This window comes from Lytechinus variegatus, chromosome 2, assembly GCF_018143015.1.
Source record: "Lytechinus variegatus isolate NC3 chromosome 2, Lvar_3.0, whole genome shotgun sequence".
NCBI classification, from domain to species: domain Eukaryota; kingdom Metazoa; phylum Echinodermata; class Echinoidea; order Temnopleuroida; family Toxopneustidae; genus Lytechinus; species Lytechinus variegatus.
The window spans coordinates 22,109,988-22,129,933 of record NC_054741.1 but is presented as its reverse complement, the minus strand read 5'-3'; the positions used below and the strand labels follow the sequence as shown (position 1 = coordinate 22,129,933).

Genomic DNA, 19,946 nt, shown 5'->3' with positions numbered 1-19,946 from the left:
AGTTCCTTTGGATATCCAAACAACAACAAATATAAATAAATAAAAATAGAGATTAACCCAGTACATAATTTCAAAAAGAACAATTTGACATCACCCACTGGAATTCCTAGCTAGATCCTGGTGGGGGCTGGGCTGGTGCCCTCCTACCTGCTGCTCCATTCAACTACAATTTAAGAGGCAAACCCGGTCAGCTCAGAACTCACAGGAGCTCTAGCATATAAGGGCACCAGCCCCCATAGGAAGCCATCCAGACCAGTGAGTGATGACAAAACAAGATTTTTTTCTTTTTATAATAAAGACTCTTAAACCCTTTATGTTTATTATCATTTGTGGGGCAATTTTTTCTCAATGTCTGAACTTTATAATAAATATTGTAGAGCTTTAATAATAAGAAGAACAATAAACCAGTTGTCTATCTATCTATCTATCTATCTATCTATGTTTTATTTACCCAGGATAGCCTCTTCAGTTAGGAAACTGCTCTACCAGCAGGCCCTGCATAATAATATGTTACTATTACTCTTCTCCAATCTAATTGCTGAGCGCCTAGCAAGAAGGCAGAAGGTCCCATTTTTATAAGTCTTTGGTATGACTCGGCCGAGGATCAAACCCTCGACCTCCCGTTCATGCGGCGGACGCTCTACCACTGAGCCACCATGCTTGATAGAATACATGGAAAAGGCTCATGTCTCTCTGATATCACTCTAAGTTCTCTCTCCTGTCTATGCGTTGTCTGAACATCTCATCTCTTTTCTGTTCTTTGTCATACTCCCACAAGTAGTTTGTTCCTGGTCAGCAATTGATATATTCAATCCATCAGTGTCAGCAGCCTGGGTAGTAGATCCTTGACTCTGAAATCTCAGTGAAACCCAACTCTCAAACGTTGATAGCCATGAAGTGTGCCTGGCCCAGATATGTGTTTCCATCTTTTGTTGATAACTTGTTGAAGTGCTTGTAGCCAGCTGCATCAGTGTCGTCTGTGGATGGCCGTGAAGTGTGTTTAGTCAGATATATTTTCATCCCTCATGGATCTGTTTACGTGTCAGTAGCATACTCTATTTTCCCTATTCCTTGGGACCCATCTAAGGACTGAAACAAAAGTAATTCTATACGTTTGATCACGGTAATGCCTTTATACTTTAAAACACTCCTTCTTTTTTCAGTTCATTTGAACTATTTGACCCAAATTAATAAAAGAACTTTATGGTATATCATATCGGTCATATGAATAATCATCTATGTGGTTGATTGGGTCAAAGTGTGCCATGCGATATTCCACCCCAACTAAAAGTTGATTTGAATCAAAAGAGAAAAATCCAACAAGAATATCACTAAAAATTTCATCTAATTGGGATTTAAAATAAGAAAGCTATGACATTTTCAAATTTCACTTAATTTCAGAACAGTTATATGCACATCCTGGTCTGTATGCAAATGAGGCAACTGATGACATCATCCACTCACCAGTTATTTTGTATTTTATTGAATGAAATGTGAATTATTCAAATTTTCTCCTCACTGTCATATGAAAGGAGTTTTATTCCTCTCTGAATATTTTGTGGATCAGTCAAGTTGGTCCTTAGTGTCAAATTAAAATTGAAATATTGTAGAATTCAAACAACAAAAAAACAAAAGAAATAGTGAGTGAGGGACATCATTGACTATCTCATATGCATGTCATTGAGTGGTACATATAACTATTTTGTGAAAAATAAGCGAAACTTCAAAATATCATCCCTCTCTAATTTTACATCCGATTTGGATGAAATTTTGAGTGTTATGCTTGTTGGATTTTTGTCTTTTGATACAAATCAACATTTTTCTTGGGTGGACTTGACCTTTAAGTACAATTTTCACTTTCCCTTGTTTGAGTAAGCAATTTTTCCATGGAGGGTCAAATCTGACATCACGGTCCATAAAGAGGCCTACTATTGATGTGAAACTAATTATGGGGAATGGCTTCAGACACAAGGTGCACTCTGCAGGGTGACTGTCTTTGTTTTAGGTCATGCGAGCCATTTTTTGGAATTGCGCTAGCCTACAGCATGCATTGTAAGAAATTTAATTTAGGATCTATACACTTCAGATTCTCATCTTTACAGAAGAAGACAGATATAAACAAAATATTCTGTATAAGGATGTGAAAAGGACTGGATGAAGTATAGTAATAATAATAATAATAATAGGCATTTGTATAGCGCCATCTATCTAGAAATATTCTATTCCGAGGCGCATTGTTATTATTATCATTACCCCAGCTTTAGCTCGAGCTGCCTTTCAGCGCTCATTTGGCCATGATGAAACCTTTGCATAGATTTATCAGTACTTTCCACCAGATTGTGTAGCGCTAGGCAGCTCAGTATTTTTCAAGAAGTCGCTGCATGGCTTTAACAGAAAAAATTACCTGTAGCTTTTTGTTTATCATCATCCAATCAACACTGAGTAGTGTCCTTTATGCTTACTAATACATAAATCACTCAGTGCCAACCCCCTTGTGACTGTGTAATAGATAAATGTGAAATCTGACGTCTATCGGAATTCAACAACATGACTGTGCCCTTTTCCAGGTTTCAATTTACAGAAAGCTTGTCTTATTGAATATGAAATATAATGTGGATGAATTAGATTGATATAGGAACATGACAGTGATTGAAATGCTCTTTCCTTTCATTTTGAATGCATCGGAAAGATGAGGGGGAAGGAGGGCATGGATCATATTCAGATGAGTTTCCACAAAGAATTCTTCTTTGTTTTTAGACAGCATGTCTTAAAAGGAAATACATTTTGCTTTTCATCTTTTTTGTCAAGCCAGAAAATTTCTTATTTTCATTTCAGTTTATGAGCTACGTGTTTGGACAATGAGAGAATTCTATGTAGTTTGTAGCAACATTTTTATCCCCCCCCCAAAAAAAGGAAGCCTTCAAAAATCCAAGCAGTTTTTTCATATGGTTGTACAATCTTATTCTTTAGTGAAAGAAGCTTCTATTTTTTTTAATTGATGTTCAAGTCAGTTTTAGTTTTTATCCCCTTGCCAGTTTTAATGGGGTTCCGGGGGATATGTTTTAATTTTTTATTTCCAGATATGGATGTAAGATATTCATTTCTGTCTAATCATTTCACATGACAATACATGACTGTGTATGAAGATATATCAACATCTATTATAAGTTCTTCTAAAATATCTTCTTTTTTCCAAACTAATTCCACAGTGAGATGCTTAAGGCATGTGCTACTTGTATGCTATGAACTACCTCCACGTCCACACAATGTTAGAGACACCAGTTATTACCTTTTGTGCAGTTTGTTTGACTTTTCTTTACCCCAAAATACTGAGGCTCCATGGAAGTGGGTACTATCAGTTCCACAAATTATATTCATACACATTTTTGTGACATTGAATTGTGAAAAAACTGTTTTTAACTCCCCAAATAAATTAACACTTTCCAGGCATCAATATGTCTTAGGTTTGGATGGATGGATTATTATCATTATTATTCAAGATGTAGCTTTCTATTAAGATCAATATCCTTAAATAATCATGCATTATAGGAATTCTGTGATAAAGTAGAATTAATTTCCAACATCTATGCTTTATTATTCATTTTTTTCTTTCATCTTTTTTCAACAGGAAAATGGATCACCATTGTCCTTGGGTGAATAACTGCGTTGGAGAATCAAATCAGAAATATTTTGTCTTATTTACGGTGAGTTCATGTTTTGAAAACCTGGGTGGGTTTGGAACTGTTGTTTTTGTTAATTTTTTTGTGTTGAATGCGAGAAGATAATTTGTCCTTGCAAGATTCACTTTTGTTAATGGAAATAGATCAGATAATATCATTTGTGAAAATAATCACCTTTTGAAAATTCCCATGAGGATGGTGGCATCGAACTCTGGCCATCAAGGATAACAACTCACCAGGAGCCCGTAACACAAAGCTTAAGAATGATCGTAGAACAAATGTTCACGATTGATTGCATTGACTACAATGTACAATCAATTGTAAAATCAAGCGTACGATCAATCGTTATGCTTTGTGTTACGGAGACCAGGAGCCCGTAACACAAAGCTAAGCAATGATCGTAGAACGAGTTTTCATGATTGATTGCATTTACTACAATGTACAAGCTTACGATACAATCGTTATGCTTTGTGTTACGGAGACCAGGAGCCCGTAACACAAAGCTAAGCAATAATCGTAGAACAAGTTTTCACGATTTATTGCATTGACTACAATGTACAAGCTTACGATCAATCGTTATGCTTTGTGTTACGGGACACAGGAGATGATTATCTGTATCCTTGGAAAAGTTCAGCTGCTCTCATTTACTCCTTGTCTGTTGGGACTCCAGTGTTCGAAGCTCCTTGCTTTATGTCTTCGTTTCCGAATAAGCTTGGTCGGTATCACATGTAGGTGTAGAATGCTCTCAGGGGGGTTTTAGACTCCCATTATCTTTTGATTCTTTTGACATCTCAGCTTTGGGATAAGCCCGTCAGTCATAAGGACCATAAGTCATAATACTAACTGGTCATAAGGACCGCTAGTCATAACGTGTAAAATCCTATACCCAAAAGCTCGCTAGTCATAATAGGCAAAAGGGGTCGCTAGTCATAAGGTCATAAGGACCATGGGTCATAAGGTCCGATTTTCATAATGCAAGATAAGGGTTGCTATTCATAATGGACCATAAGGGTAATTGATCATAAGGATCGCCAGTCATAATCAACAATGAGGGTCGGAATTCATAATACTAGATGAGGGTCGCTAGTCATAAAAAGGAAGAGGCTACATTGATCATAAGGGTCGCCAGTCATAATAGGGGATGAGGGTCGCCAGTCATAATGGTAGAAGGGGTTCGCCAGTCATAATAATGGATGAGGGTCGCCAGTCATAATAATGGATGAGGGTCGCCAGTCATAATAGGAGAAGGGGTTCGCCAGTCATAATGATAGATGAGGGTCGCCAGTCATAATAGTAGAAGGGGTTCGCCAGTCATAATGGTAGATGAGGGTCGCTATTCATAATAGTAAAAAGGGTTCGCCAGTCATAATGATAGATGAGGGTCGCCAGTCATAATAGTGGAAGGGGTTCGCCAGTCATAATAATGGATGAGGGTCGCTAGTCATAATAGTAGAAGGGGTTCGCCAGTCATAATGGTAGATGAGGGTTCGCCAGTCATAATGATAGATGAGGGTCACTATTCATAATAGTAGAAAGGGTTCGCCAGTCATAATGATAGATGAGGGTCGCCAGTCATAATAGTAGAAGGGGTTCGCCAGTCATAATAATGGATGAGGGTCGCTAGTCATAATAATAGATGAGGTTCGCCAGTCATAATAGTGGATGAGGGTCGCTATTCATAATAGTAGAAGGGGTTCGCCAGTCATAATAATGGATGAGGGTCGCTAGTCATAATAATAGATGAGGTTCGCCAGTCATAATAGTGGATGAGGGTCGCTATTCATAATAGTAGCAGGGGTTCGCCAGTCATAATGATAGATGAGGGTCGCCAGTCATAATAGTAGAAGGGGTTCGCCAGTCATAATGGTAGATGAGGGTCCCTATTCATAATAGTAGAAAGGGTTCGCCAGTCATAATGATAGATGAGGGTCGCCAGTCATAATAGTAGAAGGGGTTCGCCAGTCATAATAATGGATGAGGGTCGCCAGTCATAATAATGGATGAGGGTCGCCAGTCATAATAATGGATGAGGGTCGCCAGTCATAATGATAGATGAGGGTCGCCAGTCATAATAGTGGAAGGGGTTCGCCAGTCATAATGGTAGATGAGGGTCGCTATTCATAATAGTAGAAAGGGTTCGCCAGTCATAATGATAGATGAGGGTCGCCAGTCATAATAGTAGAAGGGGTTCGCCAGTCATAATGATAGATGAGGTTCGCCAGTCATAATAATGGATGAGGGTCGCTAGTCATAATAATAGATGAGGTTCGCCAGTCATAATAGTGGATGAGGGTCGCTATTCATAATAGTAGCAGGGGTTCGCCAGTCATAATGATAGATGAGGGTCGCCAGTCATAATAGTAGAAGGGGTTCGCCAGTCATAATGGTAGATGAGGGTCCCTATTCATAATAGTAGAAAGGGTTCGCCAGTCATAATGATAGATGAGGGTCGCCAGTCATAATAGTAGAAGGGGTTCGCCAGTCATAATAATGGATGAGGGTCGCCAGTCATAATAATGGATGAGGGTCGCCAGTCATAATAATGGATGAGGGTCGCCAGTCATAATGATAGATGAGGGTCGCCAGTCATAATAGTGGAAGGGGTTCGCCAGTCATAATGGTAGATGAGGGTCGCTATTCATAATAGTAGAAAGGGTTCGCCAGTCATAATGATAGATGAGGGTCGCCAGTCATAATAGTAGAAGGGGTTCGCCAGTCATAATGATAGATGAGGTTCGCCAGTCATAATAGTGGATGAGGGTCGCTATTCATAATAGTAGAAGGGGTTCGCCAGTCATAATAATGGATGAGGGTCGCTAGTCATAATAATAGATGAGGTTCGCCAGTCATAATAGTGGATGAGGGTCGCCAGTCATAATGATAGATGAGGGTCGCCAGTCATAATAGTGGAAGGGGTTCGCCAGTCATAATGGTAGATGAGGGTCGCTATTCATAATGGTAGAAAGGGTTCGCCAGTCATAATGATAGATGAGGGTCGCCAGTCATAATAGTGGAAGGGGTTCGCCAGTCATAATGGTAGATGAGGGTCGCTATTCATAATAGTAGAAAGGGTTCGCCAGTCATAATGATAGATGAGGGTCGCCAGTCATAATAGTAGAAGGGGTTCGCCAGTCATAATGATAGATGAGGGTCGCCAGTCATAATAATAGATGAGGTTCGCCAGTCATAATAGTGGATGAGGGTCGCTAGTCATAATAGTAGAAGGGGTTCGCCAGTCATAATGGTAGATGAGGGTCCCTATTCATAATGGTAGAAAGGGTTCGCCAGTCATAATGATAAATGAGGGTCGCCAGTCATAATAGTAGAAGGGGTTCGCCAGTCATAATAATGGATGAGGGTCGCTAGTCATAATAGTAGAAGGGGTTCGCCAGTCATAATGGTAGATGAGGGTCCCTATTCATAATGGTAGAAAGGGTTCGCCAGTCATAATGATAAATGAGGGTCGCCAGTCATAATAGTAGAAGGGGTTCGCCAGTCATAATAATGGATGAGGGTCGCCAGTCATAATAGTAGAAGGGGTTCGCCAGTCATAATGGTAGATGAGGGTCGCTATTCATAATAGTAGAAAGGGTTCGCCAGTCATAATATGGATGAGGTTCGCCAGTCATAATAGTAGAAGGGGTTCGCCAGTCATAATAATGGATGAGGGTCGCTAGTCATAATTATAGATGAGGTTCGCCAGTCATAATAGTGGATGAGGGTCGCTATTCATAATAGTAGAAGGGGTTCGCCAGTCATAATGATAGATGAGGGTCGCCAGTCATAATAGTAGAAGGGGTTCGCCAGTCATAATGGTAGATGAGGGTCGCTTTTCATAATAGTAGAAAGGGTTCGCCAGTCATAATAATGGATGAGGGTCGCCAGTCATAATAGTAGAAGGGGTTCGCCAGTCGTAATAATGGATGAGGATCGCCAGTCATAATAATGGTAGATGAGGGTCGCTAGTCATAATAGTAGATGGGGTTTGCCAGTCATAATAGTGGATGAGGGTCGCTAGTCATAATAGTAGATGGGGTTCGCCAGTCATAATGGTAGATGAGGGTCGCTATTCATAATAGTAGAAAGGGTTCGCCAGTCATAATGATAGATGAGGGTCGCCAGTCATAATAGTAGAAGGGGTTCGCCAGTCATAATGATAGATGAGGTTCGCCAGTCATAATAATGGATGAGGGTCGCTAGTCATAATAATAGATGAGGTTCGCCAGTCATAATAGTGGATGAGGGTCGCTATTCATAATAGTAGCAGGGGTTCGCCAGTCATAATGATAGATGAGGGTCGCCAGTCATAATAGTAGAAGGGGTTCGCCAGTCATAATAGTGGATGAGGGTCGCCAGTCATAATAATGGATGCGGTTCGCCAGTCATAATAGTGGATGAGGGTCGCTATTAATAATATAAGAAAGGGTTCACCAGTCATAATAATGGATGAGGGTCGCCAGATATAATAGGATTTATTTATTGCAAACATTTCCTAATTTTTTTGGCGCAATCTATCAAAATGTATCACTGCAAGGAAAAGACTCCCTGTAGATTATTCAAATCCAAACGTTAACATATATATCTCAATTAATTATGATATCAAATTATTTGGGATAAGATTAGATAGGCCTATCCAGCCAGAATGATTATGCATTCTCCTTTGGCGACTTGCTGTTTTGAAATTGACTGCGGTATGGTTTCGAAGTGGGAGGGGGGGGACTCGGGTTAGGTAAGTTCGAAATGTTTGTGTGTGTTTGTGGGGGGAGGTTAACATTGTACTGGTTTATTGAAAAGGACGGCAAGGGGAGGGATTGAGCCTCTCATGGTCCCGGTTTCCTGGGCCAGTCAGAATATCACGAAAAAGTAATATTACATTTCAAGATATTGAAGGTCAAGTAGCAAGAAAAATGTTGACTTAACGTTAAAAATTTCTTATAGATTTATTTATTTAATCATTCATTAAAACATCTTTATACAGGATAAAATGTTCAAATAAAACACTGTTTTTCAACACGGTCCTGTTATATCTAGAATATGAAATAACAATAAAAATGCATACAAACTTAATTAAGTTAAAATACTGAATATGCTTAATTTAAAATAAAAGTTGCAAAAAAATAGAGAGAGCAGGAAGAGAAATAGTGTGCAGTGGCGTAGACAGGTCCTTAGACCTGGGGGGGGGGATGATCCCTAGCTGGGTCATACTTTATATATATATATATATATATACATATATATTAAATATATTTATATATACATATATATATATATATATATATATATATATATATATATATATATATATATATATATATATATATATGACGTTGATGGCCGGTCTTCATCAGTTTCTTGACAACTTTTGAAGAAGGTCGTAATTTTTCACGTTTTCAAACGCTTTGCTTGCGACATGCTTGGACAATTTCACGTCATTACATTGACCGAAATTCACAAGGTTGAATTGAATCTTGTCTAGAAATTAGTCAAATTTTTATCGCGTAAATGCGCAAGATGATTATGTTTTTTGTCAAAGGTCCGACAATGAACACGCTGAGGGTCGAGTTAGGCTTGTTCTGTGATCTTAGACCATAAATTAATCTTATCCATGGATTGATTCAATCTGCCTTCGTGAATTAAGGCATGTCTATATATTGGACGATTCTACCTTCTTTGAAAAGCGCAAAGTACTCTGAAAAAATTAGTGAAATAGTTCACTCTTTAAGGAGTGAATATATGAAAGAGTGAATATTGCCCGGGGGGGCCACTTGCATTGACGAGTGGATACCATGCGCGACCAAAAAAACACGTAAAAAGGATGTCCTTTTCACGATAGGGCACGTTACGTACGTAACGTGAAAAGGGTGTCAAAAACACAAATATAATGAAAAAAGGGTATCTATTTTGCTAGTAAAATTACGTGTTTAGGGTCGAATTTGCGGGGATGATAAAACAAACTTATTTTTTTTTATAAAGGATGTCTTTTTTGCCTCAACACTACGTGTTTAGAGTCCTATTTGCGCGAGGTGTAGAAGGTGGGGTCGTACTAAACCAAATAAGGTAAAGCCGACAACCAAAGGACCCGTAACAATAAAACATTCCTTTACTTGTTTAGGGGTTCATTTCAGGAAATATTTGCCAAGAGTATCGTTTTGTTTCCAATACTTGTTAAGGGTTGGGTTTCACACGCCAATACTTGTTAAGGGGTGCATTTTCAGAATATGGAAATTACGTGTTTAGGGTGTTTTTCGAGACCCCATGGTCGCGCATGGTATCCACTCGTGAATGGAAGTGGCCCCCCGGGGAATATTGAGTGAAAAAAAACCTCGGATATCACTCAGGCCATCCAAAATTTGCACTTTCATTCCAAAATCATTCATTTACTAATTCGCTCCTTAGAGACTGAAAATTTTCACCTTTCCTTTGCAAAGTAGGGGTTGAGGACATGGCCAGCAGGAAAAAGGGTCAGTGTATGTGTATAGGTAATTTCTTATCAATTCGTTTGAACAGTGTTAATGTGTTATGAAAGCAATTGCTCTGAAAGGGAGTGATTAAGCGACACTTTCTTAAATCTGTAATGAAATATTTTTAACTTATCTCCTTTGCAAATACATAATTATTATAAGGAAATGTACTTGGTGAAACTCTGAATAACGATGCTTAAATGTATATGACGACGCAAGACAGTTGTTATTACTTAAAACTTGCAAGTTGTAAATGCATATAAGATGATTGACTCTGAATAAAAGTCCAATTTTGATCATGTTTGTCATTACTGTACGTTATGATTATTACTGCTATTATTATTGATTGATTTTAACTAGCATTCATTGTTTATTACTGTATAGTTTTGCTTCTTCCCCCACAGAAACCTGGGGGGATGATTGTACACACCATCCCCCCACCTAAAATTCTGGGGGGACGCATCCCCCCATCCCCCCGCTATCTACGCCCCTGATAGTGTGGTTAAGTATATGGCAGAAGTAGAGAGAGAGAGAGAGAAAGAGAGAGAGGGGAAATAAAGGAGTACAACAGCATAATACAGAATTAACTAGACAGTTAAGTATACAATAAAATATGGATAAAAGGTCAGTCTACTGTTAATTTAAAAATACTTGTTTTTGTACGACCTCTTGAAATGTAGGAGGTTAGAAATCAGGGGCGTAGATAGCGGGGGGATGCATCCCCCCCAGAATTTTAGGTGGGGGGATGGTGTGAATCGGAATGTACACAATTACATAATCAGCAAAAATATTACAAACATGCAGCAGCACTGGCGTAAATCCAGGGGGATGGGGATATACCCCCCCCCCTTCAAGGAGGGGGAGATGGCCCAAACAAACACCCCCCCACACACACACATACACACACACACTTTTTACGAAAGAAATGAAAAAAGAATCACAAGAGATAATTGTTCTATTGGTGAAAATTCTTCCTAAAATACCGCTAAACAAATAAAACAATATTATTTAATCATAAAATGCAAATAAAGAGCCAGTTCACCATTTCCAAACGAAATACTTATGTCATTGAAGAGAAACCCCGGTTTCTTCAAATTCATCAATGTTAGGTCTTTGGGAAGGGATTAAGATGGAATGTCAAAAAGATTGAAACATATAATAAATCCATTAAACCATCATCATGATGGGATAAAAAAAGATAATATTGGAGGGGGTTGCCGTATGGACACACAGTGGCGTAACTAAGGGGGGCACGCCCCCCCCCCCTCCAATCAGCTGAACAAAGAAAAACAAACGGGGAAAATGAGAAAAGAGGGAGAATGGAAGAGAAACGTAACGGGGAAGAGGAAAATATTATTCATAATAATGTTATATTATATGATAATTGTTACATTACATCAGAAACATTGTAATCATACCTTTATGAAACATAATTTGCCCAGGGCCTACGTCTTCATTGTTCCTGGTGCTCGCATTGTCTGTTTCACGAGATATATAATCCTGTTGTACTAAAACATCCCGTTTTCAAGTCAATATAAACCAAATATGTTTCCTAGCACTTGAGTTATCACTGTTTTATTTAGTGACATAGCTTCTTTTTCATGACTCAAAAAGTGATTGCCCCATGTTAAGGTCTTCGTATATATGAAACATTTCCTTCCATGATTACGTTCGCTTTAGTGGATTGGTGAGATATGACAGCTCTTCATGAATTTCTAAAATCTGTCTTTCAAATATCCCTTCTTCTAATCTGAATATTAAAAAAATTTCAGCTCTCGCTCGCATGATTTGGTTAATGAAATACGTATATGGTCCTAGTTAATTCCTACAAAGAAACCTTAGAATGCCCCACTTCAGGTCTATATTATTTAAATTTTCAGCTCGCGCTTCGCGCTCGCAATATTTGTCAGATGCGTATGATAATCATAATTGCAATGAATGCAAAAAGTGTTTCATGTGTTCAGATGTAATTCTAATAAAATCAGCAAGCGCTTAGCACTTGCATAAGATGACTTTGGTGAGATATGCATACTCTAAGTGGATTCCTAAAATATATTTCTTAAAATCTCGCTGTTTGTGGTCTAATTGTGGTCAGTATAACCATGATAACTGGCAATCACTCAGTGATTCAAATATTTTGCTGGCGCCCCCCCCCCCCCATGCCGTGACCCACGGTACGCCACTGTGAAAGTTATCAAACCATTGTCAATTAAATAAGAATAAATATATTTCTGAACTAATTTATCCATAATTTTAGCAAGATGGCATTCGTAGTTCCTTTCTGCGCATGATCAAAAGATTCTACGCATGATCAGAAGAAGGTCATTTGTACTAAAGTGACATGGTGCTTTAAAATCTAATGAGATAAGCACCAACTTTGATGTCTTGATTATTCACGTATTCTTTTGAATTGTTTTCATTTACATCCACAAAAAACAACAATGATCCCCATCCATTATTATGAATAGCGACCCTCATCCATTATTATGACTGGCGACCCTCATCCATTATTATGACTGGCGAACCCCTTCTACTATTATGACTGGCGACCCTCATCCATTATTATGACTGGCGAACCCTTTCTACTTTTATGACTGGCGACCCTCATCCATCATTATGACTGGCGAACCCCTTCTACTATTATGACTGGCGACCCTCATCCACTATTATGACTAGCGATCCCCATCCATTATTATGAATAGCGACCCTCATCCATTATTATGACTGACGACCCTCATCCATTATTATGAATAGCGACCCTCATCCATTATTATGACTAGCGAACCCCTTCTACTATTATGACTGGCGACCCTCATCCATTATTATGACTGGCGATCCCCACCCATTATTATGACTGGCGAACCCCTTCTACTATTATGACTGGCGAACCTCATCCATTATTATGACTGGCGAACCCCTTCTACTATTATGACTGGCGATCCCCATCCATTATTATGACTGGCGAACCCCTTCTACTTTTATGACTGGCGACCCTCATCCATTATTATGACTGGCGAACCCCTTCTACTATTATGACTGGCGACCCTCATCCATTATTATGACTGGCGAACCCCTTCTACTATTATGACTGGCGACCCTCATCCACTATTATGACTGGCGATCCCCATCCATTATTATGAATAGCGACCCTCATCCATTATTATGACTGGCGACCCTCATCCATTATTATGACTGGCGATCCCCATCCATTATTATGACTGGCGAACCCCTTCTACTATTATGACTGGCGACCCTCATCCATTATTATGACTGGCGAACCCCTTCTACTATTATGACTGGCGACCCTCATCCATTATTATGACTGGCGAACCCCTTCTACTATTATGACTGGCGAACCTCATCCATTATTATGACTGGCGAACCCCTTCTACTATTATGACTGGCGACCCTCATCCACTATTATGACTGGCGATCCCCATCCATTATTATGACTGGCGAACCCCTTCTACTTTTATGACTGGCGACCCTCATCCATTATTATGACTGGCGAACCCCTTCTACTATTATGACTGGCGACCCTCATCCATTATTATGACTGGCGAACCCCTTCTACTATTATGACTGGCGACCCTCATCCACTATTATGACTGGCGATCCCCATCCATTATTATGAATAGCGACCCTCATCCATTATTATGACTGGCGACCCTCATCCATTATTATGAATAGCGACCCTCATCCATTATTATGACTGGCGAACCCCTTCTACTATTATGACTGGCGACCCTCATCCACTATTATGACTAGCGATCCCCATCCATTATTATGAATAGCGACCCTCATCCATTATTATGACTGACGACCCTCATCCATTATTATGAATAGCGACCCTCATCCATTATTATGACTGGCGAACCCCTTCTACTATTATGACTGGCGACCCTCATCCATTATTATGACTGGCGATCCCCATCCATTATTATGACTGGCGAACCCCTTCTACTATTATGACTGGCGAACCTCATCCATTATTATGACTGGCGAACCCCTTCTACTATTATGACTGGCGACCCTCATCCACTATTATGACTAGCGATCCCCATCCATTATTATGAATAGCGACCCTCATCCATTATTATGACTGACGACCCTCATCCATTATTATGAATAGCGACCCTCATCCATTATTATGACTGGCGAACCCCTTCTACTATTATGACTGGCGACCCTCATCCATTATTATGACTGGCGATCCCCATCCATTATTATGACTGGCGAACCCCTTCTACTATTATGACTGGCGAACCTCATCCATTATTATGACTGGCGAACCCCTTCTACTATTATGACTGGCGAACCTCATCTATTATTATGACTAGCGACCCTCATCCATTATTATGACTGGCGAACCCCTTCTACTATTATGAATAGCGACCCTCATCCACTATTATGACTGGCGAACCTCATCTATTATTATGACTGGCGACCCTCATCTATCATTATGACTGGCGAACCCCTTCTACTATTATGACTGGCGACCCTCATCCATTATTATGACTGACGACCCTCATCCATTATTATGAATAGCGACCCTCATCCATTATTATGACTGGCGAACCCCTTCTACTATTATGACTGGCGACCCTCATCCATTATTATGACTGGCGATCCCCATCCATTATTATGACTGGCGAACCCCTTCTACTATTATGACTGGCGAACCTCATCCATTATTATGACTGGCGAACCCCTTCTACTATTATGACTGGCGATCCCCATCCATTATTATGACTGGCGAACCCCTTCTACTTTTATGACTGGCGACCCTCATCCATTATTATGACTGGCGAACCCCTTCTACTATTACGACTGGCGACCCTCATCCATTATTATGACTGGCGAACCCCTTCTACTATTATGACTGGCGACCCTCATCCACTATTATGACTGGCGATCCCCATCCATTATTATGAATAGCGACCCTCATCCATTATTATGACTGGCGACCCTCATCCATTATTATGAATAGCGACCCTCATCCATTATTATGACTGGCGAACCCCTTCTACTATTATGACTGGCGACCCTCATCCACTATTATGACTAGCGATCCCCATCCATTATTATGAATAGCGACCCTCATCCATTATTATGACTGACGACCCTCATCCATTATTATGAATAGCGACCCTCATCCATTATTATGACTGGCGAACCCCTTCTACTATTATGACTGGCGACCCTCATCCACTATTATGACTAGCGATCCCCATCCATTATTATGAATAGCGACCCTCATCCATTATTATGAATAGCGACCCTCATCCATTATTATGACTGGCGACCCTCATCCACTATTATGACTGGCGACCCTCATCCATTATTATGACTGGCGACCCTCATCCATTATTATGACTGGCGTACCCCTTCTACTTTTATGACTGGCGACCCTCATCCATTATTATGACTGGCGACCCTCATCCATTATTATGACTGGCGAACCCCTTCTACTATTATGACTGGCGACCCTCATCCATTATTATGACTGACGAACCCCTTCTACTATTATGACTGGCGACCCTCATCCATTATTATGACTGGCGAACCCCTTCTACTATTATGACTGGCGACCCTCATCCACTATTATGACTGGCGATCCCCATCCATTATTATGAATAGCGACCCTCATCCATTATTATGACTGGCGACCCTCATCCATTATTATGAATAGCGACCCTCATCCATTATTATGACTGGCGAACCCCTTCTACTATTATGACTGGCGACCCTCATCCACTATTATGACTAGCGATCCCCATCCATTATTATGAATAGCGACCCTCATCCATTATTATGACTGACGACCCTCATCCATTATTATGAATAGCGACCCTCATCCATTATTATGACTGGCGAACCCCTTCTACTATTATGACTGGCGACCCTCATCCATTATTATGACTGGCGATCCCCATCCATTATTATGACTGGCGAACCCCTTCTACTATTATGACTGGCGAACCTCATCCATTATTATGACTGGCGAACCCCTTCTACTATTATGACTGGCGATCCCCATCCATTATTATGACTGGCGAACCCCTTCTACTATTATGACTGGCGACCCTCATCCATTATTATGACTGGCGAACCCCTTCTTCTATTATGACTGGCGACCCTCATCCATTATTATGACTGGCGAACCCCTTCTACTATTATGACTGGCGACCCTCATCCACTATTATGAATGGCGACCCTTATGATCAACGAACCTTTTTCCTCCTTATGACTGGCGACCCTCTTCCTTTATTATGACTAGCGACCCTCATGTTTGATTATGAATGGCGACCCCCATCGTTGATTATGACTAGCGACCTCTATGAACAAAGCCCCTTATGAATAGCGACCCTTATGACTATTATGACTAGCGGTCCTTATAACTAGCGGGTATTATGACCAGTGGTCCTTATGACTGGCGGGTGGACCCCCTCAGCTTAACCCTGGGACCCTGTAACATAAGGCTTAGCAATTGATCCGGGATCTGATTTCTGTGATCGATTGCATTGATTATTGTGTATGATCAGTTGTAAAACTTGCTCCACGATCTATTGCAAGGCTTTATGCTGCAGGGCCGTGATGTTATTAAACAGTCCTTGAAATCTATTTCTGTGCTGCTCTTGATTTAGGCTGAACTTCACCCGGGAAGAATGCTTAATGCAAGGTCTTTTCATTATGCCAACACTCATTATTTGAGTAGGTTTAGATCTACGAATTGAGGAAGAAAAAAAGGGTCAAATATTGTATAATGTGTAGCAATGATGGCAGGGATTGACAATCCAAATCATTTCTAAAGTTTCTGAATATTGCAAAATAACCTTTTTGTTCTTCTTTCATTTGGTTGTTATATACCCTGCCAAGTGGGTGTTGGGATAGTGGATGGGACTGTTGCTAATATTTTGGATCAAATTACTTTCTCAGTTTACACCAAATGCCCATGAGACTTGACATACACATTGGACGTGCATGTGTTGGGTATTGTGTTGCAATGATGATGACATATTATAGCAATAGATTAGAAAAATATTGCAAAGCATACTACTTCCTCTTTATTTGCCCAAATGCTCATGAGATTTAATATAAATGTACACATTGGTTTCTGAGTGAAAGAGTGCAAGACATGATAACTTAGCATATCATGGTGTTGTAATTTCCTGACATTGGTCTGTTGTGATTGTGTGTGGTGATATTTCTGGGTAATATTGTATAAAGAGTCCAGGGCTCCGTAACACAAAGGTTTGCGATGAATTGCAAATATGAAAAAAACGCTCTGATTGGTCCCTGGTCAATATTTTAAACCTAATGCGCGTGTAACGTTGATAATGATTGGTCAGTCTATTTAGCGATTGATCGCTAATCTTTGTGTTACGGAGCCCCGGTCAACTCTGTACTTGTGAAACTCGGCCCTGTTGAAAAATGAGGGGCCGAGTTGTCCATCGTAAACCCTGAACCAAATCCTAACCCCAAGCACAATCCTTACCTTAAGCATGATTCTTACACTAACCCTAATCCTTACCCAGATCCTAACCCTAATCCTAATAGTACAAGACATTGCAATGAATTTGCATTCAATACAAATATTTGTCAACCACATAGCGATCTTATATTGGACAACTGGGCACACCATTTTTCAATTGTCCAAAGTGCTAAGTTAGCCGGCACTCTTCGTAAATTGTGATCAAAATTTTTTAAAAAGAAGTTAACATATATATCAAATGGACTTACAGGTGTTGGATGAAATTCTGGTTAATTCTTTCTTTCTTTTTATATTCTCCTTTTATTATCCTTGAGCATCAATACATTTATATCTACCATTTTTTCAATTTTATATTGAGGCCTAAATCTATTAGTAAGCATACGGTTTGATATTGCCCATGTAACATGCAAAATAGTCTTCTTCTGATGAATATGAAAAAAACTCTAATCTCATTTGAAAGTGTCTGTATAAACTTATTTAACTTCCCCAATTGGTGATGTTTCAGCCACGCTCTTGAATCATGTTGGTAACATTGCCCTGCTCTGATGAAGAAATGACACCTAACAGCTCCTAACTGAGCAGCTGGCCTGATTATTAAATCTCATCGGAGTGATTTACAGTGTTATTTTGTAGCTTATCATGACTTCTATAAACACCTTTCATCATAAATATTCTGCTGGGACTACTGCAATCAAGCTAATGCTATCCGAGGCTGTTATCGTTTGCCTCATCTTAGAGGAATGTGTCGGTAATTTCCTTCGCCAGCTCTGGGGGGCAGATGTTTCTAGAATGGCTTGGAGGAATAAGGTGCAAGTGATGCAATTTTATGTGGCCTGGCTTGCAAGAATAACAAAGCCTATAGTCTTTTTTTTTTTTGGGGGGGGTAGAATTGTTTAGTTGAAGAGCAAGGTTTGGACATCAACAAGCTTATTTATAAGACGAAGCTGTCCTTGCAGTCAAGTTATTGCAGTTAGATGATTTCAGTTCAGTAAATTTATTCATCATTCTGTAAAATTACAAGTACAAAGTAGTAGTCTGCAAATAATGAAATCAGATACAGTACAATACAAAATTATATATACCAAACATCTAAGATCTAGCAGATGAGGGGAGTTTGATATGACATTTACTTGTAAAATAACAGGTACATGGATATAGTTTATTATTCAGGAGAAACGATTTGCCATTAAAGGATAAATCTAATAAAAATTTTTTTTCCATCAAAACAACAACAGCAATTCAGTACTGACAATTATACTGCTGTGTAGCCCCTTTTATGTTGGATGACAGCATTACTCTGAACCAATCAAACCGGGTCCTGTTTCATAAACAACATAAATTGTGATGATTTTGCTATTATGGTGACTACCAATGGTAGCAGGATTCAGCAGCCAATCAAAACCATGCTTTCCATGGTAATCATAAGTTACTACAAACACAGGTCTTTATGAAACAAGGCCCTGCCCTTTTACTTCAAACCAAATTTGCTCCCCAATTACCATCTCACCTGAACTAAGCATTTCTTAGTAACGCTGCCTTTCAGAACCAAATTAGGTCAAATTTCAGCCATTCACTCTTGAGTTGTTCTGAAGCAGGCCTTTAATTCAACTCTTATCGATCCTTGGATTCTTTCATTTACATGCATGCGTAAGAATATTTCTTCCAGTTCCCGGGTAATATTCCATTCCTGCAGTGATGCATTTTAGTTTTTTTTAATTGTTGTGATAGAAATCGGAAGTTGGATTATTTGAATTAGAATTTATTTTCATAATAATAATAATCAGTTTTTATATAGCGCTTAATACATCGGAACGACATGTCGAAGCGCTCTACAGATATATTATTACCCCCTATTCATAAGTTCCCCCCTTGTATGAACTTCTTTAATGTGAGTTACCAAAGTTGGGAGTGTAAATGTCTTGAATTGAAAATTTTTAGAAAATATAATGCCCTATAATCTTTACATGTGGTTTTGTTTTTTTAAAAAAAGTTTAAAATGTACTCATAAAGATCCACAGACATTGAAATTATGCACGTGGTTATATGCGGTCATAAAAATTGACATGTTATTCTTGGATCTGGGTATTGACAGGCTCTGAATGTATGATGGACTTGCAAGAAGATTTAGTCAGAATTTTATTGATTTGAATATATATGCCCTCAGTCTATGTGTCTCCCTCCCCTTCTCCATTACACATAAAGCACACAGTGTGTGCCACATCTATCTCAGTTTGTTTGCTTAACGATGCTGCTTTTCTTATACAAATATTTCCTCAGATGATGTTTTCCTATGACATGAAAAAAAAATGG

At 39.4% G+C, this 19,946-nt stretch overlaps 1 protein-coding gene across 1 annotated transcript in view; it reads left to right on the top strand.

Annotated features, from left to right (window-relative positions):
• LOC121407575 (palmitoyltransferase ZDHHC3-like) overlaps window positions 1–19,946 on the top strand; it is a 101,578-nt gene that overhangs the window by 52,872 nt on the left and 28,760 nt on the right. Inside the window, exon 5 of the mRNA XM_041598716.1 lies at window positions 3,629–3,704. Within this exon, the coding sequence (XP_041454650.1) occupies window positions 3,629–3,704 (76 nt within the window). The remainder of the gene's footprint in view (window positions 1–3,628; window positions 3,705–19,946) is intronic.